Source organism: Pterocles gutturalis, unplaced genomic scaffold, assembly GCF_000699245.1.
Source record: "Pterocles gutturalis isolate BGI_N339 unplaced genomic scaffold, ASM69924v1 scaffold10203, whole genome shotgun sequence".
Taxonomy (NCBI): domain Eukaryota; kingdom Metazoa; phylum Chordata; class Aves; order Pterocliformes; family Pteroclidae; genus Pterocles; species Pterocles gutturalis.
This window is the reverse complement of record NW_010125592.1, coordinates 4,944-31,734: the sequence shown is the minus strand read 5'-3', so window position 1 is coordinate 31,734 and position 26,791 is coordinate 4,944. Positions and strand designations below refer to the sequence as shown.

General features: G+C 39.6%; 2 protein-coding genes across 2 annotated transcripts; both read right to left on the bottom strand.

Moving 5' to 3' along the window:
* Positions 1-2,530: 2,530 nt before the first annotated feature.
* Positions 2,531-18,201, bottom strand: LOC104460585 (E3 ubiquitin-protein ligase RBBP6-like). Its single transcript, XM_010078627.1, has 14 exons — positions 18,133-18,201; positions 15,673-15,761; positions 15,453-15,549; positions 14,627-14,766; positions 13,611-13,783; positions 12,770-12,873; positions 11,981-12,330; positions 10,867-10,963; positions 10,708-10,786; positions 10,544-10,601; positions 9,232-9,594; positions 8,773-8,874; positions 5,654-7,405; positions 2,531-4,534 (listed from the first exon to the last, which is right to left on the bottom strand). The coding sequence occupies exons 1-14, from the start codon at positions 18,199-18,201 to the stop codon at positions 2,953-2,955; spliced, it is 5,055 nt and encodes a 1,684-aa protein (XP_010076929.1). The 3' UTR covers positions 2,531-2,952.
* A 3,198-nt stretch (positions 18,202-21,399) lies between these two features.
* LOC104465537 (E3 ubiquitin-protein ligase RBBP6-like) lies at positions 21,400-25,716 on the bottom strand (the record flags this gene model as incomplete). Its single annotated transcript, XM_010078628.1, has 3 exons — positions 21,400-21,506; positions 22,897-22,991; positions 25,617-25,716. Coding segments are annotated over 3 exons (302 nt in total), but the record flags the coding sequence as incomplete, so codon positions are not given.
* Between the last annotated feature and the right edge of the window lie 1,075 nt (positions 25,717-26,791).

Genomic DNA, 26,791 nt, shown 5'->3' with positions numbered 1-26,791 from the left:
AGCGGGACTCCTTACAGCTCAAGCCCTTGATTAGCTCTTCCTTCTAATTAGTCTCATTCAACCTTGGGCTGCCTTTGCTTTCTCTTCCCGACCTGGTAACCGAACTGGGGGGCAGCTGCTGCGTCCCCCCACCATGGGCTGATGCCCACCAGCTGCTGGAGCAGCCCCGGGGAGCAATCGCTGCCCAGACCCCTGCTCTGGACCCACCGCCCCCAGAGCTGCCCCAGCACATGGATATAAATTTTTCCTTCCTGGCCTTTACTTTAAAAATGTAAAACAATGATAAGAGGTTCTAACTAAAATGGATCCGGTGTCCTAGGGTTCTTAATTTTATCTCTACCCATGCAGGACATTATCCTGCACCTTATTTTCTTTCTCACAGTCCTTTATTTCAGAGTTGTGGGTGAAAACCCCCGAGTCTGTCGCTCACTTTGGGTATTTCCCCTCAGAAGTTCCAACCAACCTCTTTCCTGCCAGAGCTTTTCCAGCTCCAGTTCCTGCCTCGCAGAACGTTCAAACTGTTCAGACACCTCCAGCCTCAGCTAAAGATGGGGAACGAGGTCTGTTGGGCCAAGGGTTCCCCAAAGATGGACACAGGGATCTGTGATCATCTCTGCGGAACAGACCACCCTCACCTTCAGCAGATGGCCACCAGAACTGCTCCAGAAGGAACAGATTACATTTAGTCACAGAGTCAGCTTTGACCCCGTTCGGATCCATCCCTGACACCGCTGTCAGCACTGCATGAAAACTCCAGAAACTCAGAGAACTTCTAAACATGACTGAATAAAATCACCTCTTCTGCCTGGGCAGAACTGTGTTCCAGGTGTCTTCAGCTCAAAAAACTCAGAAAAAAGGAATCATAGGAAACTCCAAGTGCAGGGTAAAATAAATTCACAGAAGGCTGAAAAATCAACACTAATGCTGCCACAGCGCTCTGACAACAGAGACGAGCTTACCCGAGCTCAACTACAGCTTTTTCAGCACAAGGTTACACAGAAATACACAATTTTGCCTGTTTTTATGGAGCTATTCCATAAGGAAAAGTCCAAATTTTTACTTCCATACAAATTTAGTAATTATTCTGAATATTCTTGACAATGAAATCCTTAGCACATTCCAGCTCAAGAAGAACCCCATTTCACCGAGTCCTAAATCCACTGTATTTCGCTGGCCCAACGTACGCTCCCGGAGAATGGTGCAACCCCCATCGTCCCTTTGCAGTGGCCTCTCCATCACACACACAGACTGTGCAAGGGGAGGCTGAGGCTGTCGTACGCGCTGGTGACATGAGCTCCCAGGACTGCACGCAGGGAACACCAGGTGAGCACATTCAATGACTATCGCAGACCTGTGCTTTTTGATTCTGGGAAGTACAAAGGCAAGTGGCTGAACGGGAACAGCCAGCTTTACCTTGTGCAGAAACACCCCAAGGCCACCAAGGACACGGAATGGACAAACGGCTGCAGTGGAATCCAGTTCTAGTTCTGGTTTGTTCTTCTTCTAACCGTCAGAAGTACAGGATGCTCAGCCTCTAACCCAATACGTAAAATGCGATCATCACCCCACTGAAAAGCAAGATGAATGATTACGTTCCTGTTTCTGTACTGCTAAACACCCAGAGCAGTACCTACAAACAACGACACTTTGTGAACAAAACAGTCTCCGCAGGCAGGAAGCCCTGAAACGCTGCTTTAATTTACACAACTTTCAAACACAACCCTCTTGGGGCAAACCCCACAGCCCAACACTCCAGGGCTTCCACTACTGAGCTCAGTTGTTACCAGGACATTACGCCCTCAACGCACAACAAGAAATACTTCTTACCACGCCGGCTCTCTGCAGTTGAGCAACACCCACCACTGCCACCTTTTTTTTTTTTTTAAATTACATCTGTCTTAAAATTGTCAAGCTAATTAAATTCACATTTTCTACATTTCCTGACATTGTTCAGAGCAGTTCAAAGCAGAAGCCTGCCTTTCCAGTGAGCTTTCTTCTGCTGCCAAGCTTAACCCCACATTTAGCAGAGGGGTTAGTTCTGTGTCATCTGGCACCACCATATGAAAATATAACAACAAAGCTTCTGTTTAGAAAACACAAACATCTCGGTGACCATTAGAAGAGGAAATACAGACTACAGGGCACCTTGAAGTATATGTGTAAACGTTTGCTGGGAAACGACCACAACTTTCTGAAAAAAAATGAAAAACAAAAAAGGAACAATGTTGAAAAGTAACAGCTTCATACAGAACGATATTTAAAATGGCTGGTACCTGCTGTTAACAGCAGCTGCATTTTTGGGGCCATGTACGACCTTTTACAATACAAACCCAAGTGCCCCTCTTGGCAGCACCTCCCCACACTGCAGCAGTTCAGAAGATTTACAGTCCTGACACGCTTTTCAAAATGAAACCCACTGATACGCTGTTTTCCACACCTTAGCTACCAGCAAGCTTTGACTGGTAGGTTTTGTTCTGTCACGAGGCTTTGCTCATGTTCAGCCACCACCCGAAATCTCATCACATTGGATAGTTTACTGAAAACTTTTTATTGTAATCAAAAAGTGACATAACAGGGCTGTAATGTATTCTGCAAATCATTCTGCTGGTATTTTATAACTGATACCAGCTTCTTCTGCCAGGCAATTAAAAAAAAATCCAAATGTGAAAATTTTCACAGTACAGTAAACTCCACCCAAACTAATTAATGGTGGTTAAAAATAAGATGCCCCAGCAAAACCTTTCATGTTACATGGTCACAACTCACAATTCTGTACAAAATGTTCACTTTTATAAAGCTCTGATGTAAAAATCAAATAATCAAGCAGCAATATTTTAAGTGCAGCACAGGGTCTTTCATGTCATTATTTACAACGCTTGAATTCGTTTACATTTTAACAAAATTTAATACAGATGACTTAGGAATTAAGTCATTTTTTTATTATCTGTCATTCTATGTAGTGACAGATTTCACTTTTTGGTCATCCTTCTCCTTGTCTTTGTTCTTCTTCGATTTTTTCTTCTTGTGTTTGTGTTTTTGGCTCTTTTCCAATTCCGTTTCATTTCCGATGTGTTTCTTATGCTTCTTGTGTTTCTTATGCTTCTTGTGCTTTTTCTTCTCTTTTTTCTTTTTCTTTTTCTTGCTGTCTTGACTCTCTCCTGAGCTGGCACTGCTGCTGTGGCTTCGAGTCTGACTCTCTGAAGGGCTTTGACTGCGGCTGCGGCTAACGCTGGGGCTGCTCTGACTCTGACTTCTGCTTGCTTCAGGCTGCTCAGCTGCAGCAGGTGCTGCTGGATCCTCTTTCACCTTCTCAACAGCCTTTTCTTTCGGTTCTTTAGGATTTTTTCCTGCAGCTTCCTCTTCTTTTGCAGATACATTACTCTCACTGTCACTTTCATTGTAGTCGGGTACAAACGCAGCCTCATCAGTCTCTCGAGTCAGATCAGAGGAGAGCCGTGAAGAGCTGCTCACCGGAGGCTTAGGCTTGACAACGTTTTTATCATTTTGTCCAGCCGCATTCTCTTTCTCATTTTTTACATCTGGTGATTCTTGTTTCACAGGTGGTTTAACAACACCTGTCTCTTTCTCCTTATTGCTCTTTACTTCTGGTACCTGCTTCTCTTTCTCCTTCTCTTTCTCTTTTCCTGCATTTTTATCTACAGGTTTGTGTTCCTCCAACGTACGCTTGGAGTCATGAGCGGCTTTGTGATCAGACTGCTTCCGCTCTCGCGGAGGGCTGTAGCTGCTCCTTTTGGCATCGCCAGCACCTTTTTTGGACGGCTCTGCTCGTTCCTCTCTCGGCTTGCTTTTTGGTACTGACGTGGATTCTCTGTTTCGAGAAGGGGAGTCTTTTCTCCTTGCTAATTCGCTCTTTTCCTCTCGACGTTTGGAACTAGAATGATCTCTGTTGCCATCATGGTCAGATTTTTTGTCTCTGTTAGGAGTAAAGTCTTTAGCGGTGGATCCACGGCCACTATCATGTTTCTCTGAAGATCTGCTGTCTTTGGAAGATTGAGAAAGACTTTTTATGTTTCCTTGCTCAGCTGCACGTTCCGAGTGGTCTTTTTCTGGCTGAGCACTGCTCTTTCTCTTCTCAGAAGTGTCCTTGTCTGACAAAGAATGATCCCGGTCTTTGGTTTTTCCTTTTTCATTCGACATTGAACTTTTTGAACTTTTTGCATCATGCTGGGAGCTTTCATAACTCGCCTCTTTTGTAGTTTTTTGTGTTTTCTCCAAAGGCTCTGTCTCTTTTTCACTGTGTTTTACAGGGTTTGGTGGCTTCGCGCTCACATTTTTTATAACACTAGCAGGTTTTCCTATGGTTGTGGGCACCTGGGTAGTTTTAATGTCTTCCTCTTCAGACTCAAAGTCATCCTTATCCCACTTTGACTGAGGGACCTGGATCATAATGATGACGTCTTCAGCAGGGGCTGTTATATCGTTATTATACTCCTCCATAGTTTTAATGACAGTTCGTTTTGTATCTGTCTTTTCTTCAGTTTTTCTAACAGGGCTTCCTCCAGTAGAACTAGTGCTAAGAGGAAAAAAGCGTACATTAGTAACGGGTGAGATACACGCACCGACATCGTTTGTAACATTTCATAAAACAGCTTTTGTTTCCACTCTAAATCTTCAGCATTTTTCCAAAAGATGCTCAATTAAGGGAACAAACAAGAGAAAAGATGAATCCACCAGCTAAGATTATGAGCAATCAATTAATTTAGTATTTTGCTACTACACAATTAATTAACAAAGACACAAGATTATCAGATTGGGGACTGTCTGATCTGGTAATTCCTTCACGTCCTATTTCTACCAATGGCAGATAAATTAGATATACATTCCTGTTTCCACATGTAAGCAAGCAATTACGGAGAGGTATATACAACCCATGTTTTATCCTCATGTCCCAGTGTTCCTCTTTAGAAAAATGTACCTTCTGAAAACTTATTAGACTATCAAGACACCATCTTAAGTCTCCAGCAATGTCTCAAATGTTTTGAGTTTGCTTTGTCCTGCTTCTTTACATGCTGAAACCTAAGTAATAACAGCTCCACACTAGATCACTTTCCCCCCACATCACACACTGGAATATAGGAGAGAGATCTCCAAGGTAAGTGCCAGAAGCATTGACACTGAGCTGGAAGCAGTGTGCTCAAAGCTAAGATCAGTACAACATAAAGGCAGCCAAGCTGCTATTTCGGGAAGGTATCATTTCATGTCATACTGATAGAAGTAGGTCATTCCAGTACCTTGCAATTTTTAAAATGCAAAATATTGCATGGTACAGACATGTCTGTTCTCCTTGCCTTTAGCAGGAAACTGGATTTGAAGGAAGACACAGAGCAGACTCCTCAAAGAGTCAGCATGTAATGAATAAGAAGAGGGGACAAAAAGTCTTAGAAGTTCAGGTCAAATGCGTCCCCAATGAATTAACTTCATCAGCTTTCTGTGCAGTGCAGACTGCTTGATCTCTTTTAACAAAGCTTGATTTTGACCCAAGTACAGTTTAACAGGAAAGATCCCAGATTGCTCAGTCATTTAATGTGGATTTAGTTCTTCCTTTCGTTCGTCACCATAAAGAATTTTACTGTTTTTGGGGGAGGGAGAGGAAGGAGGGGGAGAAAAAATAGGAAAAGAAATTATGAAATACCTGGTGTAATCTACAAGAGTTGAACTAGATCCATCAGCTGCTGTTACTTTTCTTCTCGCTTTTCCCTTCGCTTTTTCTTGTTTAACTTTGCTGCTGCTCGGCTCAGGTTTCTCAACAGCTTCTTTTGCAGGTGGCACATTTTCTCCACTCACTATCTTTTTGCCAGTTTCTCGGTTAAGCTTAATCTTCTTTGCAGGGTTGTTAAGAAAAGCAGACTTATCCTTTTCTGGAGTTCGCTCTCCTTTTTCACCATCAGGCTCAGTCTTCAGACCCTTTGGCGATGTTTTTGATTCAGCAGGTTCTGCTTTAGAGGCCTTTGTGGAAGTGGTTTCATGTTCTTTATCAACCTTTTCATCTGCTTTTCTTTTTCTTTTTTCAGGTTTTGCATCAGAAGGTTTGCTTTTATCAGCGGGCTTTTTTGATTTGTCCTCCTTGTTGGAAGGCTTCTCTGACTTGGTTTCTTTTGGATGGTCTTTCTTTGCCTTCTCCTCCTTGGCTGGTCTGGTTTCTGGGTGATCTTTTGTCACTTTTGGGTGAACTTTCCGCGGGGTACCAAGAGCCTTCTCATCCTTTTGAGAGGAAGATGTTTTAACACTGTCTGTCTTTGGCAACTCCTCCTTCACTTTTTTCACAGGAGGTTCTGTTCGAGGAGATTTTTCACGATCAGTGTCCACCTTCTCTTGGGAAGCTTTAGCTGGTTTTACTGTATTATCTTTCTTAGGAGGAACAGCCGCTTCTACTTTCCGCTTTGTCTTGTCGACTTTTGCTTTTGGCTTATCCTTCTCTTTTTTCTCCTTTTCAGACACCGGTTTGAAAGCAATAGAATCTGCTTCCATAGGCTCATCTCTCACAGGGGTGGCATCATCTCTGCTTGGGAGCATGAACAGAGAGTCTGTTTTAACGTCTTCTGCTGTAACTGGCTCTCTTGGTTTTCTCGTACCTTCTAACAACTCAGCACTGGGAAATCCTTCATTCTCATCCCCTTTCCTTCTCTTCCGGTGCTTTTTATGTTTATTTCCTTTGCCATCTCCCAGTGGATTTTCCACCTCCTTCTCTTTTGATTTAGTAGGATCTTTGATGCCATGGCTCTCTCTTCCAGAAGGCTTCTCAGGGTAATTTCCAGCTATGTTACGATTTCTATGGCTCTGCCCACCAGGATAATCCTCCCTACGTCCCCGAGCATACGGCGAATTCTCTCGTCTGGTCCCAGGTGGACCAAACCTATCCGGAGAAAAGTTCTCTCTATTTACCGGGGGTCGAGGTTGAGCACCAACAGCATAGCCCTTGTAAAACTTTTCATACCATTCTCTATAGTTCCTTTCCCATTCTCTGTATCTTTCCTTCTCAAACGGATCTCTAAAGTCAATCGATCTGCCATAGTAAGCCTTCATATCATATGGTGGAACTTCTCTGTATCTGTTGAAATACTCCCTTTCTCCCTCCCCTTGAGGTATAGTCCGTTTAGTGGGAGACTGGCCTCTAAATACTGGAGATCTTGACCGTGAATGGTATCTTCTGTATGCAGGCGACCTTGACCGTGAACGGTGATAACCATGTGACCTTGACCTAGAACGATAGTTACGACTCTTCCCTTTGCCTCTTCTTTGATACGGTGGCGATCGTGAGTAGGAACGAGAATGGGAACGACTAAACGATCGGGAGTAGGAGCGAGAGCGGGAAGAACCTGATCTTGACTTGGAGTAGGTGTATGAACTTCTCGAGTAAGATGAAGCACTATAGGGAGACTTGGACCTTAAAAAAAACACAACACAAAAAAAAAAAGAAGTTAATTCAAAACAGTCACTCTCCCCAATTTTTTTCCTCTTAAATTTGTTTTTTTTTTCTCTCCATATGCTTATTTCAAAGCTTCTTTCAGCTGCTGACATAATGCCACTGCAAACTGAAGAACTCGATAACATGTAAAAGTTTCTGCTTACAAGACATAACAGCTGCTGCTTTGTTAGTGTAAAAACACACAAGAAGGGTAAGTCTATTTCCACTCACTTCTATGGTATGAACTACCATAGCTACTGATTGATGTGAGGTGGTGTATACTGGCCTCTACTGGTACGTGAACACAGACATTTTTCACTACTCAGCAACTACATGCAGTGCAAATAATTTTTGCTGCAGTAAGAAGCAAGAAGAGCAAGTCTTAACGGCTACAGTGCACTACCAAACATCAAGACAACACGATCTAGCCGGAAAACCGTAAAGCTCAATTTTAAAATGCCAGCTTAGTCTACTTAACTTCACTACTTATTTGGCAATTCGTACAGGATGCAAAATACTTGTACTGCAGTCTTACATACAGAACCACTTAATCAACACCTCTAGCTCTAACCAAGCCCAGGGACTGCATTTCAAGGAAAGTCACATCTAAAAGCTTCTAAACTCAGCCTCCAGTAATGACTCAATGCTGTTACTCTAGGAAAGATACTGACAGCATCACTAGTAGAGAGCTATTCAGACTCCTGTCCAAGTGATTTTTTTGAGATAGTAAACATTAGCTACCCTCTCTTCACAGTTTTATTATTTTTTAAAGAACCATTTCACATTATTCTGCATACATTCATTAGCATAATTCCTCCTCTCACACAAGTTCTTCCTTACAAACAAGTCTGATCTTTTAATTCCTAAGAAAAACTTAACAATGTCAACAAAATACCAGCAAAAGCCACCAGCTTGCAGTCCAGGTTACAATCACTCCGTGTATCCACATGAGACAAACAAAAGAGGAAATGAAGACAATTTCTCTCACATATCTCCTCCGAAGTGCTTTGAGGTAATGGTTATAATCAGAATAGGGAGACGCAGAAAATCCAGCAACTACACCTATTCCATTTCTAGCCTCCTCGTGGCTGTCAGGAGGTGAAGGATGTCACTGCAAAGCAGCTTTACTAAGAGAGGCGCCTGCTCCTTAACAACTGCTGCCCAATTATAACTATCGGTCAACTGTAATCTCTGCCATATTTGAGCTGGTAACCTACAGATGAAACTCCTATCGCTGCTACTCCCTCAAATCATCCAATCCATCTAATGACAGAGAGGAGGAGTGGAACTCCTCCTGATTCTTCTAGACAATCTGCTTCTCCATTACGGACATGTAAAGCAGTTACCTGGAAAACGAACGCCTACGCTCCTTTTGAATCTTTTTATATTCCATCAATTCCTTAGCAAAATCATTTGTAAACTCATCAAGTTTGGACTTTTTCTTTTCCCTGTTAAAATAAGTTTGACCTTTATTACAATTATAGTTTGACCTTTATTACAAAAAGACATCAAGAAACAAAACATGGCCAATATGAGAAAATGTATACTGCATGCAAATGCAAAAGGTGAACATCCTATTTAAGCAAAAACAGTTTAGAATTCCTACAAGTTTTAGGGAAAGTTCTAGATTTACATTTGTCTTGTTTTAGTTTTGCACGTTTACCATCTGCAATGAAAAAGTATATTGGAAGAAACACTAGGTCATTTTTGCTTATGTCAGATGCACTTCAGAGTAACTGCAGTCCGATATGCTATCGAAACACAAAACTGAAAACCAACACAACTTCAAGGAGCCAAATACTTACTCCTCTTTAAGTCTCCGCTGTTCTCTGTAAAACTCCTCCCTAGATAAAGGAGGTGCTTGTGTCGTTGGGATGGTGTTTGAGTGAGCCGCTGGTACTGCTGTCGGTACCCAAGCTGATGACATGTTTGCAGGAGCTGGGGGGTATCCCGGAGGGGGGACAGAGTACCCAGCGGATGGAGGCTGACCAGGTGGAAACTGAGGAGGAAACTGTGGTGGTGGAACCCCCGGTGGAAGAGGCAGTGCGTGGGGTGGTGGAGGATACAGGGGAGGTGGAGGCACAGGCACAAAGACTGGTGCTGATGCTGGTAGTGTTGGGGCCTGAGTCCTTTGGGAACGGTCACTATGCGGGCGTCCTCGATTTGAACTGAAATCCAAAAACACGTGTCACTGTTTGTTACACTCTGCTCTGATATTAAAGAGGAAGCGAATGAAGCAGGAGAGTGGCGGCAAGCACTTCGTGTTCTCAACTGAAGCATTTTTCTCCCTGCTTTCTGTCCATTTGAGACTACAATCATCTCTTGATCCTCCTCCTTTTAACCTCTTCCACATACACGTCTTATGTTACTGCCTCGTGATGATGTATTTGGCCTGTTCTGGTCTCCAAATTGTTATTGTCTTGCTTACTGAATCTGAGATTTTTAAACTGTGGGATGGATGCTGGGTTTTCTTTTGATTTATCTTTAAGATTTTATAAACACAATTCACCCTTACAACCGATCCATAAAAAGTATATATCAAAAGGAAGGACTAGCTTGACACTGCACTAACAGATCAAACAGACTCCCCTCTCTCCAACGGAGAGAAAGCAGCTTGGCTGTTTGAGATGGCTAAACTGAAGAAATTTAAAATTGTCATAAAATAACAAGTGTTGGCTCTTCCAATAATCTGCTCAGTCAGTATCAACTAAGTTTTTAAAGAAAGAATGTTGGAGTCTTATTTCTATTAGGAAATAAATTTCTTCATCCCTATTCACCAGTAATCAAAAGGGTGGCTTTCCATCTGATCTTTTAATTATATTTAATATTTAATTTTCATATGTAATTATGGTTTCCTCAAAAACTGTTCATTCTTCAGAGTTCTCTTTTCAATTATGTACTGGAGTTTCATTTTAAATAATCTTACTGTAAGCACAGATCCCCTTTGTTAAAGCTAATTCAAATTAAGCCATTTAAAAATTAATTACTACTTGTATTCTCCACAACTATCTGTGCATACTTACTTCATTAGAAATCAGCTGTTGTATAAGTTCTGTGTTACAGCCTAATTTAACAGGTTACAAGTAGTAATATATTGAATTTCTGTAGAATACTTACAGTTCCCAGCCTGGTCTGCCACCTGCTGAGCGAATTGCTCCCGCTCTCATTGGATGACCTTTTGGAGTGGGGAGAGCAAAAAAGAGGGGGGAAAAAAAAAGAAAAAAATTAAGTTTACCTGAAGATAATTTTTTAGAAGAAATTCTAAAGTTATAGCTACTTACCAGTTGTGGGTATTGATTGTCCTTGAGGGCCCAGAAGACTCGGTATTGCCGGTTGTCTTAGCACAGGAACCTGATAGCCCTTGTGAATAAATGAACACAGTTAGAAAATAAGCTCAACTAAAACATAAGAATGACTGCATATGTTGAAATAAAATTTACCTTCTCTTCCAGCAAACTGGTGATGGACAAAGGGGAAGATTTAGAGAGTTCAGCAGCAGTCATCAGCGCAGCAGGAGGTAAAATAGTATCAGCATCACTATAACAAAAACTCATTTTTTTATTATTCAAATATTTTTTGAAGTGCTACTTGAAATGCAAAGTCCAAGGTGAGAAAAAGTTGACTACTGTAGATGAGTGGGAAAAAACCAACTTCACCAGATTTACAAATGTGAAGCTGGTCGATTCCAAATGAAGCACTGGAGAGAAGCCAACTTGGACTACTGGCATTTAAAGAGGAAGAAGAGGAAGCTCACTGCAAAAATATTTTATTAAGCTACCTGCACATGAGAGGATTGTAGTATGCCTAATCCACACTCTGAATCGCAGTTTTGGAAGATGCAAGAACTGAAATTCCATTAGGAAATATTTATGTGCTAGTTCAGAGGCAGCCTTAGAGGTTCTTTTGAATTGTGATTCTTTCTGTTGAACAGTACAGCTGAGCCCAGTCTTCTGGACAGTGGCTATTTGCATTCAAGGCATAAATTTGAAGGATGTGAGCTCTAAACCACAGCACAGACTTCTAATGCATTTTCATATGACTTCACTGGGTTGCAAACATCAGACTCATGTTTATAAATACTTTAAATCTACAGTGACTACACTGTATTACTGAGGATGACTGATGTATCATAATATTGGTGACAGAAATACTGTAGAAAAAAGTAATGTGAAAACACCTGGTCAATTTTACCTATAATCGTGCTCTTACACTTTTCATGAAAATATTATTTCCTCAGTACTAGAAATAAATTTATGCATTCAAGAAGGTTTGACACAACTACACGGTTAGTTTACAAATTGCTAGCCACTTAAAATCAAAGGGCTCCTGGGGGAAAAAAAGCTCCTCCTTCAGGGTAAACCTGTACCAAATGACTGATAGGGGGACGAAACAAGAAATACTTCCAAGAAAATTCTTGCATGAGGCACAATTCCAAGTTAGCAAAGCAGCCTCATTCAAAGCGAACAAAACCCAGAACTTTCACTAATGATACATAAATCGCTAGCGGAGAAGCTCAAGTCTTCTATATTCGTGTTTATCTACAGATTCACGTACCGAAAAGGTCCATCTGGCTTTTCACCACGGAGAGACAGGGACACTGCTGGGGGGAGATCAGAGACGACAACAGAAGATGGATTTACGGGCAGCCCAGGTGACTGCCCATGGCCCAGCGATGACAAAGCAGAACGAGAAGCCAGAGAAGCTAAGGGAATCATCAGGGGATCCTGCTGTCTGGAAATCGCTGGTCGGAGCAGAGGCTGCAGGTTGCGTGTTATTGTTTGTCTCATTAGGGGTGGTGGAGGTGGAGGTGGTGGTGGTGGGGGGGGCTGCTGCTGCTGTTGCTGCTGAATCTGCTTACGAAGCCTTTTCGTATAGCCAGTTTCATTTTTGAAGTTGTTCACAGCCTAGAGGCAGAAAAACATTTACAAAAATGTAACACGAAACTTTGGTAGATATATCAACAAAAGGCTCCTGAGTAAAATTACTTGTGTATTCCCGTAAATGCTACTGATCCTAAAATAAATCAATATACATGAACATATCACACTAAACGTTGGCATTAATGATTGGTAACTCAGAGTATCTGTATGCAAAGTACTTCAGTGTTAACACCAAATCTGAAAGTGAGGCAATCACGCTAAACAAAAGTGTGACCTGAGTTCACCAAACTGTCTCTGAAGAATCTCTTATAAGCTTCTGTAACAATAGATAATGTATTTGAAAAGTAAATTTAGCCTTATTCAATTTAGCCTTGCTTAAGGAGATGTAAATTAACTTCTTCCCTTTCAGCTTTTTACAAATAGACTTTTCTCACAACAGTTTATGTAAAAGTCATCATGTTACCTGGCGTAGGAACTTGTTGGCAATTAAAGCATCTGGAGAAACATCCGTCTGATGACATGTTGGGCATGTATGCTCCTCAGATTCCAGTAATGCTGTTCTAATACCTGTGAATAATTAAAACCATCAAAATAGGTTTTAGTCAAATTAAGGAAATTTTGGGGGTTCTAATCAGTTATAAATCCATGCATATAATTAACAGGTGCACATGGTCTTGAACTGAGAGCATGAAGCTATAAATGATCAATAGTGTAAAAAATTCCTAGCATGCAGCAAATAACTATACAGTTTACACCTTCAAATGTTACAACAGTGAAATATCAAGAGTGTCTGGATGTTTCCACTAGTCTTTTTTCCACTCTCTAGTACAGTGAGAAATCACCAACCTCAAGGTTAATGAATAAAACACACTTCAAAAAACCAGTAGTAGGTTTGAGTCCTGAAGGTTTTAACCAGCTCTCCCATGGAGACGAATGTGGATTAGATGTTGCAGACCGGCAGGAAGTCACCAGGGTTGGCTATATAATTTTGTATGAGAGAAAGGGCTGTGCACAAACTAAATCCATATTGCATTCAATATCTAATACTGGCATCACCTGCACAATTAGGCACTTTCCTCACACTCATCCTTCTGCATTTAAAGAGGATTTAACTAGACACACAAAAAGGGAAAAAAGCTTTCTGCCTTTTTTTTTTCTTTTACAGAAGAGGAGTCCTTTCCTATTCAAGGTATACATAAGTATTAAATAGAACTGGTAACAAACAAATTCTGTCATCTTCTATTTCTGCTTTCAGAAGATCAGATTCGATGTTTTGAATTAACAAACATGTGAGTAACACTTACATTCATCACAATAACTGTTTCCACAGCAGGGAATAACAACTGCATCAGTCATTATATCTTTACAAATGAGACATAACAACTCATCTGGAATAGGATCTTCTTCTTCCGAGGAGGAGGATGGATCCTCTGGTAAAAAGGGAGGCTTTTCCTTCTTTCCTATAGCATAAGCTTCCCTGGAGGGGAGGGAGGGAAGGAAAAAGACAAATGTTAAACATGTGTAAAGGAAAACTTTTCCAAGCTTTTGATTTTATCAAAGGAAGACAGATGGAATTCTTCTCACTCCACAACAGCCTTCTAAAACACAGGCATTTAAGTTAAACTACTTTTCTATAGCCACAACTCTAGAAGAGTTCCTTCTGTAGAGCTCTCCCATTCATTGGATCAACAAAGAAATTAGCTCAGACTAGAAAAATTTTTTTTTGACATCTAGAAACCAGATTAAATGAATCCCATATCTCCTCTGCCAGAGGGCAAATGTAAATTGCAGGCTCAGGATATAGTCTCCAAGTAGTTACATTTTATAAATGAAAGAAGCCTGTTACAGCTTCTACAAAAGGAGATCTTTTAAGACAGCCACTGTTCTCAGCACACAGTAGTAATTTCTTAGTTTATAGCATCAGGAAAATTTCACTCTGTTTCACACATGAGATTTGATAAAAGTCAGGGGGAGGAAACTCAGTTCAAGAGGCATTTGTTAAATTTTGCAAGAAGCCTTTGAAACGTAAACCAGAAGCAAAAAGAGCTTTCAAAGAGAATTACTCCAACACTACTAAAATGTTTTGCAGAAATACAGATTCTTAGCATACTGCAAGTTTAACCAACTTCCAGGGGTATGAACAGCAGGACCACCCTATTTTAATATTAGAAACTATCACAGATTTTAAGATTGAGACACAATGACAATGATTCCTCTCCTGTAATTACAGATGCTGGCCAACTTGGTTGTGCTGACACTCAGGCATTTACAGGTTTTCTCTTTTTCACCTTTTGGTCAGTCCAGTTAATCCCATACTTACGCATCAATAGTTGGTATTGCATATTTTCCAGTGTTTGTCAGCATAGCACCCTTTGTATTGGGATCCTTCACCTCCATCATGAAACTCCTCGGAATTCCTGTGCTCTTTTTAATTCTGGGAACAGACTCAAAATTTTTGTCCTGTTAAGAAAAGAAATGTCGACATATCTCCTTTTAAGACCCAGGCTTGAAATGAGATTTCAATGATTATTTTAAGCAGCAAATGCCTTTAATCCTCTCCTTTTATCTAGTGTAAGGGTTGCTTGACTGAAACACTTATTTCCCTAAATGAACACAGCCAGAATGTTCCAAAAGCTTGAGCAGTGTTTTAAACTCAACAGACTTTGGCTTAACTTCAGGTTCCCTAAGGGTGAAACATCCCTCAGCTCACCATCCACTCAGAGAAGAGACACAAACCCACTCTTCCTCCAAAGCGGAATTCAGAGTGAGAGCCTAATTTGGTGAATCAGTCACTGGAGAAACTTACATTCACCATCTAGATACAACAGCTGAAATCACAGCTCAAACATATACATTCAGTGACTAATGTTAAAGAGCATCAATACTCAACCAGAGACTTGTGTAATTAAAACATGCAACTATTCAATACATGGGGTCAACAGAAACATCACCTTTTCACTTGAAATACTAAAAACTGTGCACTGTAATAGAAAAGCTAAAAACAGGGCTTTGAAACACTGTAATACAAACTCTAATTCACCCCAAGAGAAACAATGCTTAATATGAATATTCATGTATTTGATAAGTAAATGCCAAAGTAAAAAAATTAAAAACTAAGCAACACCAGAAGACCCCCACAATCTTACCCCATTTGTTGGGCAGTTCTTTATATAGTGGCCAGGTTTTCCGCAACGAAAGCAAGTATATGATGGTGGAGGTGGACCCAAGGGTTTCTTCATGTAACTAAAAGGTTTTTTTGGGGGGAAAAAAAAAAAAGAAAAAGGCATGCATGTGTCTCTCTTGTTAAACATCTCTACAATTTTTTCATAATCTTCAAAGAACAGATTTAATATTATCAATACTTACTTGACTGGATCATATTCATGGCCAGACTGTGTCATCATAGCTTTTATTTTATCTTCTTCAGAAGCATTGGCTTCAGCCAGATTGGCAGTCTGTTTAACAGGTAATTATTTGACACACACATTAGAAACACATTTAAGCCCACACAGCCAAAGACAACACCACTCATCCAATCCTGTAAAGAGCAGCACAACGCTAGTTGAGGTTGCATGAAACCAGCTGCTTATATAAAATATATTTGTCCTGAAGATGTTCTGGGGAGTCCTTACGCCATTACATGATGTTTATGTGCCTGTTAACCTACTCGAAAAGAGCATTCTTGGGCACTCAAAACCTTAGGCTCTGTTTGTACCTTACACAAAGACTGGTGTAACCAATCCAATTTTCTTCCAAGTGGACTGAAGCTATGTGCAGACAAAAAAAATACCCTCCAGTATTTTTAAAACTGATTTTTAAGCTCCAGACTATTTGAAGGAGAAGATATCCATCGTACATTTAATTGAGAAAGATGTATGCAAGTAGCATGATTTACATTTTGCAGCATTAAAAGGACACACAACTCCGGAGTCAGGGCAGTTGTTTTCACTTGCTGAAATTCAGCTTCTGACACAGAAGCATTAAAAGGAATCAAGCTTTTTGTGATCCCTCAGCAAGACAAAAGAGCCTTTTCAGTAGAAATTTGACCGTCATGTGCTGTAAGCAGGCCAAACTGCACGTTCCCCCCCACTAACTTCTCCATATTAAGTGATTTAACTACAGTAAGCGAAACCTGCAGTTTTTTCCAGTTGACCGTGTCCTTTTAACACACAAATTGTAACATAAACCTTATGCAGAACTAGATCTTCAAATTATTGAAGCCAGCTGATTTTCAAGTAGTATTTGTTCAAATGTTTTTATTATACACTAGTCCAGATACAAGCAGGGTCTAAGGGAGTGACTGTACATTATTCGGACCTTCAAGCACCTATCATTCAGATCAACCACTCATGTTTTTGTTTTTATATTCACTCATTCACAAAAGCAACCAACTAGTTTCAACATTTTATTAAATGGTTGTTTCATATACATAGTTTTTTCTCAACAGTAACATAATCCAGATCGACAGCTATGAAATAATTTCCATTAACATTCACAGAAAACTTTACATATACTTGACTAATTTGTTTGAACCCAAACGGTTTACAAAACACACCCAAAACCCATAAAACAGTAGGAATAGACCAAAATTCAAATATGGCATTTAATACATCGTCATAATAAAACAGAAAACTGTTCACACATTGCCTCCATGCTAAGCCAATCCGCACTGAAGAGGTCAGTAACAGTTTTGAGCTGCTTTCTGGTATGTTCCTGTATTTCTCTGAAATACTTAAATTTTCTTGAAAGCTTAAATATGTACACCACTTGGACAGTTTTTCACATTTTTGAGTAAAACCTTACATGAGCTTACAGAACCAAGGACACATATAGGGACAGCACTAATGGTGACCAATTTCTTTTGGTGGCTACCTTCCAAATTTTTTTTTTTTTTGCCAAATGTACACAATTTAATTTCTGCAGTGAGAGGGAAGAAGTTACCAGTGGGAAGAGATTTTATTGGAAATGAACCCCAGTCTTTACTTTCAGAAGAAAGAACTAGTTCCTCTGCGTTAGGCCCTGCCTTCTCTAATCTTTGTAACTTTAAAGACTAGCAATGGAATTGGCTAGCACCACGCCTTCTCAAAGTGCAATCACTAGTGCTTTCCCAGACAAAATGACACATTGTTGAGCAAAAAATGCAAGCAGTTCCATAGCAAAACATGGTGTTACAACAGTTTCAGAAGGTCACATCTGCTAGTATGCCACACATACACATTGGTATATTCCTATAAACAATTTGGAACATTTACACAACTTGCACAGTCTGCGTTCAAACAAATTAGGTTGTGGTGTCCACTGCATATATACCACAATTTATGAAATTGTGCAGCATTCAAAGAATGGATCTGTAACTGTAATGACTAGAAACTCAAGAATGGCCATGCAATTGTCCATGTTACAGAAAGGCTTCTATTTTGGCTGTTGCAAACCCCCATGGAATGTCCATAACTTACAGCCAATTTAATTCTTCTGTAAAAATTGTGTTAGTTTCCAATGCAAAATTAACGAAACGTATGAAAAACGGTAAACAGCTTCTGAAGTGCTTCTTCTTTGTGTCTTGAAGACGAGTAATACTGCAACATTATGTTGAGGCTGATAAGGTACTCCCCTTCTATCTTCCCAAACTGGGAACTACTCTTTACAGGATAGTATCAAAATATACACACATTTTAAAGTTAAAAATCAATACTTTAAAGTATTAAAAATTAATTTAAGGTTTTGTTTAAATTACAACAGTTATCCAGCTATAGTTCACAATATAAATTTAAAAAAAGGAAGCAAACACTTTTTTTTTTTAAGTATTTGACAAGAATATATATATACCTTAGTAAGCTGGGCCAGAGAAATAGATGCAGAAGAGTCATCAATCTGTTCACAAAAAATTAAACACATATTCAAGTTCTACAGTCAAAACATAGCAATAATTAACCTCTACTGTAGTCTGAAAGTCTACACTATATTCTCTAAGTGTCACTGAAAGAGGCATTTCCAACCCAGTGCATTTTGTATTTATTCAAAGTCCAAACCTATGATAACTGAAGAGTGCCTACGTGGTTAATGAGAAGAAACTAAAATAACCAAACCCACTTAGATCATCTTATTGCTCCAAAGTATCTCAGAGAGCGACCCTTGTCAAATGCTCACAACGGCTTAAAAGTTGAAAGGGCAAGGAGGCTGCCAATTTTCAGCTAAAAAGGATTTTAAAAAAATATTTATGTTACTTTGAGAAGGAAGTATCACTACAGGAAACCTATTTTCACTGTAGTTTGGAATCAGTTAATGTCTCATCATTTATAAATGATGCTGTTATGCTTTATGAACACAGCAGCTGTCTGCCAGAATAAAGCACAGGTGTATCAGCCCTGAAAAACACTCTGCCCCTCCTGTCAGTACCTTTAAAAATGCGAAACTCACCATACCCCACAAACCCCAAATAAAAACACCAATCCAAAGCATCAGACATAAAAGTAACCCACCACTTTGCCTAGAAAAAAAAAAAAACACCTGCTTAAATTATTTATCTAAAAGCTATTTATCATGACCGAGTAGCCTATAAAAATTGAGAAAACCAACTTCTTCTATTTTATTAGACCACAGGCCATACTATCCAAATTAGTTTGGGAAGTGTGAGAATTTAATATTTTCCTTGCTATCAGATGAAAACCAAGTTTTAATAGCAGCTCAATACTAAATGAACAAAAGCAAGCGCAAGCATACTCTTGCTGATGAAAACATGGATTCAGAGTGCAATCCTGTAAATTTTTCTCCACTGTAGCCACACTCCTCCTTCTCCAGCTACCTACTGGAACAGCTTGCAGGAATGAAGCCCTCTGGCCCCTAGTTAGTAACGGACTGCAGTGTTTAGTGAGAATTACTACTGAAGTGCAGTTTTTCCACAAGTAAAAAGGCTAACTCTTATGTAGTTCCTTTTCTAGTATACTGAATTATGTCATGAGCAGCAGTTAAGCTTAGACTAGCAAAACGTTACCAGCAAAACACTCAAATCCCTGCTTATTATGACTTAAGTTGCTCAAAAATGTAGAATAATATTTCACAATGTAAACCAAACAGGTCTCCTCAAGAGGTCACTAAATTGAATGGAAGAGATTAAAACCCTTCCTCATAAAAAGCTCTTGCCCTTTATTACCTAAATGTAGTGAAAGAATTCAACGGACAAGTTTCAACAGACTCTGGGGGAAAAAATATCTCCATGCAGAAGAGGGTTCCTCACTCCTTCTCTATGTGTTTAGGAATGCACATCCAGCATTGCTGTATTACTGAAAGCTCTTGAAAACGTGCCTTTGGAGACAAACACCCAGATCGGGAAAAGGAGACCTTCTTTCTGTTGCAAGTCTTAACGAGAAGATTGATTCTTCCTTCTTTTCAAAGCATTTTATACCTTATTATGGTAAAAAGGAAGCCTGATCAAGTATTTTGAAGCTTTGTGCTCCATAGGCCACTCTTTTTTGTATGTGGAAGAACAAGGCTGTGTTCTCTCAGGACAGGCACCACCACTATCATTCTGTGTTTCTTCAGAAGCAAAGAAGAAATCAGCAAAACTGTCTACTGGAGTCTAGTATTAAACAGTCTAGTATTGACCAGTAACTGAAGCAGTTAATATTCTATTAATTAGCTCTTGTATTTTTTTTTCAGAAAGCAGTTATTATATGGCCTGCAGGCAAGAGTCTAATTTCTTAAAGGAGGCGATAGTACTCTTTCTACTAAATAGTTATCAAGAGCAGCAAATAGATAATTAATGTACTGTTTAGTACATTTGCCCAATAGCCATCTTCCAATGATCCTACATTCTTGTGTCTCTTGTCTTCCTTTACATTTCTACTTAAGTATTTCCTGCCAGTCCCTCAAATCAGTCAAGTAGAAACGACATCTCCATGAAACCTGTATACAACCCTAAGACAGTACTGCAGAATTGAAAAAAAACCCCCACAAATAAAAAAACCCCAAACCCAGAATCAACAGTCAATGTATTAACTCCCATTTAATGAAGACGACTAAACAGAAACTAACATCAAGCAAGTGGGAAAGGGGCCAGAAAATAGGAGGAAAAGGCTGATGTCACTGCTGGAGTGCTACAGTTCAACTGCAGGGGTTTCCTGAAGCCTGATAGCCTGGCTAAACTGAAAATTCATCCAGGAAGGATGACAATTGTGCTTGACAGTGCTAAAACTATCAGCATGACTCTCCACACTTCTGCGGCCTCTAAGGACAAACGCCAACTGGATATCCTTGCAGTTACTGAAACAGCAATGCTGAGAAAGAAAGAATCCACTTCCTTCATTTGGCTGTAATAACAGCAGGACAACAGCACAAATTTGCAAGTGTAGAATGACAGCTAACATAAGAGCAAGCCAATGAAGAAACAAAGTATAAGCTTTTGTGCATCCTTTTAAAAAAAACCCCAATTTTAATTTTGCTGCTTTTACTGTTCAACAATAACTGGCAAGCTTTCCAACGATGTATTCCTTCCACAGTTAAGATCCAGGTTCTGCTTTGAAATATAGACAGAAATATGTGTATCTAAAAAACCCCACCAAAACCAACCCCCCCCACTTTAGACAGAGACCTGAGTTAGCTTTAAGACCACCGCTAGTAGTGTCTCCAACCCTACAAGCACCTGAGGCTGCAGTGCTGCTACAGGAGAGTGAGCTGGTGAAGAGAGAGGCAAGGCTTCCACCCTCCCTATGGCTACACACAACCCACAGCAGGCACAGTCACAGCAAACAAGAAGGGAACGGTTTTGCTTTGTCCTTCATTTACTTTAACTAATTCTAACACTAAGTCTTCCCTCCCACTCCAGGATATTTCCTAATTTATTTTTTTTTTAAAGACATCTATGTTAGCTCATGGTGAGATGCTACTTAGAAATGTAATACAGACATGCCAGGGAACACACGAGGCTAAAAGAATGTTAACTTTATTTATGAACATGTGATTTGTGTTTATACACATGCTAGTAAACAAAAAGAAAAATAACTTTTCAAGAAATAAAAACCCATCTGAATTAGATCAAATACTATAAACGTGGTTCACATAAATGCATTACATTAACTACTAGGGTCACTGGGCCAGTCAAACTAACTCAAACTCACAATGAGAGGCACTCATGTCCAAAAAGGAATTCAGATCAATCAGCAACAGAATTACGGATGTCACATTTAGACTTAGTGTTTTTAGACCTACACACAAAAAGTTTTCAATTTTAAGTTGATTATACACCACTCCACAAGAATCAGAGGCTGCATTCTTCGCAGAACACAGACCCAGAGTTCATTAACTTCTAGATAAAATTATCCTAACAGCTTATTGAGTGATCAGATCCAATGATCCAGGGTTAGTGTAATGCCTCACACCATACTAGTGAAGAAAAAGCAGTTATACTTAAAATAAAGATGAAAAATAAAACACACCAAATAGTATTTTTTGTACTATAAGGACTATTTTGAAATGTGTAGTTACACACGGTATTTGACCCAAGTCGCAGATCAAGATCTAGATCATTACCAGTCAAGTCTGTTACTTATTTATATTTTAGCAGCAGAAGAAGTGTTTTCAAACCTGGAGAAAAATGCTGCCCCTTTTCCAAATATAAATTCAAAGTGGTGGTATACTAAAGAAAGGCTTAACCTTTGAGAAATTAAAGCAGCATCCAACCCTGAAGTCACCCAGATCCAAACATCCATACTGCAGACGGAAGAAAAATGACAGGGATTTTACCCACAAATGCACCAGGCTCTAACTTCGTGCCAAAATTTGTATCAGGTATTTTCATTTGCAGACAAACTATTAAACTAAACCGCTTCATCAGATAAAGTGGAAAGATCAAATGCAGAACTTTAGAATACCACTCTGTGTAGCAACGATATTTAAATTCACGGCAATCTGTTAAAAGACATTTACGTACTCAGAGGGGCCCAAACAATATCACTTTGATTACACAGTTTTGGGAACAAACACCCAGGTATTTAAGGACATGAAAAGGAATCATTTAGCTGCACAGAACTGTCCTCAAAATGTACGGGAGATGTTGGGTTTGGTATTTGTTTGAACCCCCAAGTGATAAGTCAGGAACAGTACCAAGTTTAACAACAATGGTTTCTCAGCGGTTTTTGATAACATTTTCAAAAACCCTTAGGCAAAAAAAGTATTCAAAAACAAAAGCTAAGTGATACAATGTGAAAATGGCAAAAAATACACTCCAAACAATTTTTATTGCAAGAAACAAAAAGCACACAACAACCTATACAAACATACATATTACTAGCTATAGACAGACAGATGTAGAACATGGCACCATGTTCAATTGTGCAAACCTTGAACCTACTCGATCTGAAGCCGATCATACATGATCTGTACAACACAAAGTCATACAGGAGATATTCTAGCATATTCAATATGAAATACAATGCATCACTAGGCACAAATACCAATATTCACATTAGAACTGTGCAAATGATGGCATTACTCAGTTTTTACTATGATGAATCAAATACATTGTATTTACAACATACGCTATATTTTACTGGAAAATATATTAAGTTAATGTTTGGAAAATTAATAAGAGGCTACATTGTTTAGAATTAAGTGCAGTGTGTAGAAAAAAGTGTGAGATTGTGTTTTTACATACTGCTTTTGATGTTCCACTCACTGGCTCAGTTCGACTTCTAAAAGAAGAAATAAAGGTGATCAGAATTTAAAATAAAGCATTTGTACCCAACACAAAGCAGTGAAAACAGATTATCAAACCTGAACATCAAAACATTATGTTCTGATAGTCTAGCGAATGTGGAAATTTATTCGCATATATAAACTGTTCTCTCTCGGTACACTCAGTGCAACTAAAAAAAACCCCCAAAAGTCACATTTTTGCTTTGTCACAAGTTACTCTGAAATTTACAGATATAGAACATAACAGTGCAAGAGGAAGTCCTCAGATATTTTGTCTCTGCTATGTAAGCACCAAAAATATGAAGTCTGTACCACAGTTCTGTGTTCTTAAATAACCAACCATCAAAAGATGAAGGCAGCTGTAGCCAACCTGCACACCTAGTACTACAAACAGGTACCAAATACAGTACTTTCGTTTCTAAAAAACAACTGCGATAGTCTAGACACTTCAAAGTGTAAGTTTACTTAAGTGAAAAAAAAAAAAAAATCAGTCATCTGACAAAGGACTAACATAAAAATGTCCGCAGCATAGTGTTTCTTTGTGGAAGCCCAAGCACTGTGTTCAGAGATCTACCATATTGAGCCATGAAAGTGCCAAAATACCAAACTTGTTACATATGCTATATTGACTAAAAATAGTAGTAGAAATGTCACCTGAAAGCAGTTTCTACGATTTTGTGCGATTTAGGAGTCCTGTGACAAAAAAAAAGGTCTTAATTGCCAGAATTTCCTTTAAGATAATCTTGAAATGCTACAATATTTTAGGAAATATGCACTACATTTGAAAACTTGCTGAGATTCCACATACTCACTGATCTGTATCTGCATGCTACTCATCATGAATCAGACATGCAAACACTGACATAGTTAACAAACAATTCACACATCATCCCAAGTGTCCCATGAGCAGAGGCAATTCAAAGGCTGCTGTGGAACTGCTGTACAAATAGAAAGGCTAGTGCTTCCTGCCACTGCTCCAACACCCCCAGACTCGCAATTACAGACACATACCTCCTCAAGAGGAGGAAGCACAAGGAAGTACTTTAGACTACCACACAATGGTTTCTTCATACATCCACCTTGAAGAACATACTCTAAGGTGAGTAACACATTTCTGAAGGCCATTACGCCTTGTACGTTCATCACTCCTGAAAATTAAGCACTCTACCAGTTGCTTCTGCAATTTTTTCCAGCTGAAGGAACAGAAAGCTCAACTGCCTGGTTAATTTTCAATGCTAAAGCAGCATTTCAGTGCCATTCTTATCACCACATACAGGTGGATGCTAGCAGCATCTGTCCTCTCATTTTAGGGCAGCATTACAATAGCAGAGAGGGTGCCATCCAACCAGAAACGGAGGAGCCACTGACCAGACAGCGCTGAGCACACATATTTAAATGAACCCCCCAAAACGAGGCCATGTTTTTTAGCACAACACCATGGTGTTGAGATTACTAGGTAGTGCCTGAAAGCACAGCAACTACTGCAGTTAATATGTCCAAAGTTTACATGCAGAGCCACATAAATTCAGAAGTTTTTTGCTTGCAAATGCTTCATGGGTACCAGGACGCTGCTGTATTGTTTGTTTGAGACACACCAACTCATCAGTCTACTTCATTTATTGAGAATCAGCATGAGAAAGACATGGCAAAACCACAATAATAATATCTACTAATTGTGGTGGAGAGGCGTATCTTCAAGGTGGCTGGAAAACACGACCAGTCCAACAATGCTAACGTGGCTGATAGAGAACTGGATTGTACGAATACATAAATGACAGCAATAATCCTTAGGCAGGATTGCATTTGAATATCTGTAATTTTAATCAATACATCCAATTTTAGTACTCCATAAATCTTAGGAATATAAAATTAAAACCTGGAGCACAGATAACAGCTTAGGGTAAAAAAGACTACGATGATAGCTATTAGCATTTGGTAACGTGCTAAACTGCTTCCCGAGTTTCAAGTTTGGAAAAGATTAAGCATTCCTTCATCGCACTCACACAAAAGGCAATACACTTTAGGATGCTCTCTTTCTCTTGCCTGAAATGGACACTGCCTTCAGGAAGCTAATAGGAATCACTTACGAATGGAACTTCTTGCTTGCCTGATTCATCAGCTGGCAGCCCTTGGCCTTTCCTCTATAACTCGTATGCAAAAACCCCAGATTTGGGGTGTAAGAATACCTGCCATACCCTGCCCCCCTAGTCCCCAATGCAAGAAACAGTCAAACACGGAGAATCGGACTCTTCTCAAATGGGAACAAACTATAAATTTACACTACAATGTGTATCTGCCTTTATTATAAAAGCAAACACATATAATAAGGAATCTCCCTGCATAGACGAGAAAGGATCTACAACTTGGATCTCAAAAAAACAACCCCAAGAACAAACTCAATAGAATCATCTTTCAAGTCACCATTGTTGGAGTTTGAACCCCATGTCCCAGCAGGTGTAAAAATGTAAGGCGGCTTTGGGACAGACACATGAAGACCTACCCCATTACAAGAAAAACTAACAGCAGGTTTAACAGGAAGCATACAATCTGAATGCCTCTGTAGCCTAATATCGACAAAAGAAGTTAACAGACACAGAATACAATGCTTTCTGGACACTTACATAACGTATGTTTTGCTGGTAGCTTTAACTCCTCCAATAGGGATTCTTCTAACAATTACTGACGAATTCTTAGGAATCAGGGCGGTATCATCTGTGTATTCTGAAAACAACATAAATACAGGAAAAACATCAGTCAACTTGTAAGAATGTATGTTAATATGTAACTACATAGCACTTCAGAGAATCCCTTTACAAATCTAAAAGCAAAATTTTATATGTAATCTCATGCTTCTGTTGTCTCAGCACACTAAGTACATCTCAAGAAATCTTCAGGTTTGATAATCAAGCATAAGCAGCAAAATCTTTTTTTTCTTAAATAGTTTGAATGCCAACAGCAAAATGGTCTCAAAGGTCACTAAAGGAGAGTCTGCTAATGCCGGAGGTTCTTTCCTGATCTAGTTTTAAGTTGCTTTTGCTTGTGTTAGGCTACAAAACAAACAGATCTTTGGTGAAAAACAAACCACAGCAGAGTCTCACATGCATGAGCCAGATTCTAAAGTCTGACCAGCTTGCCCTGCAACAAAACAGGCACTTAGCTACAACATGAAAACTCTGAGCCATTGCTTTCATAGCTGTTACCTAAAAACAACTCACCTCTGCTGCTAGTGCTCAGGACTGACAGAACACAGGAGACCAGAGCCTGCCACCTATTTCTTGGAGCTTAATCCATCAACAACCACACTCCCAGTGGCTCAGGGCCTTACATTCAAATGGAAACGAAACTGGCAGTGCTACAATTTGGATCACAGAAATTTGAGGGTTTTTTCCAAGCTTGCTTTCACAAGTAGGGCAGAACTGGCTCAAACTGAAGTGGTATCTCCCCTCTTGAGCTAATCACCTAGTTTGAATTAACCAGAGATGGGAATCCTTTCAAATCACTTTTTGCAGAGCAGAGAGACTCAAACAAAATTACTTATGAAGACAGCCTTGAAAAGCCTTTAGAAAACAGTGTGCGCCTGAAGCTACACATGCTTTGCCTTGGCTTACACCATGTGAGTCCACTGAAGAGGAGGAAAACCTTCTTGACCTTTTACATAAGGATCAAATCAAAAAAACAACTACCTGAGACACTGACTAAGCTTAAAATGCAAAGATCAGTCTGCTTGTTAAGTGCACAGCGAAGAGAGCTCCAGCCACCTAATAACAGACTGATATAAAAATTAATTCACCTTACA

What these genes read in the sequence shown, in the direction of transcription:
- LOC104460585 (XM_010078627.1), bottom strand. Translation starts at nt 18,201, where the DNA reads ATGTGTTTAATTTTTTGTGAACAGATTGATGACTCTTCTGCATCTATT. An exon ending in AAGCCAGATGGACCTTTTCG is followed by an intron (nt 10,964 to 11,980) that starts GTACGTGAATCT and finishes TTTTTGTTATAG; the next exon opens with TGATGCTGATACTATTTTAC. An exon ending in GGCAGACCAGGCTGGGAACT is followed by an intron (nt 9,595 to 10,543) that starts GTAAGTATTCTA and finishes TTTGGATTTCAG; the next exon opens with TTCAAATCGAGGACGCCCGC.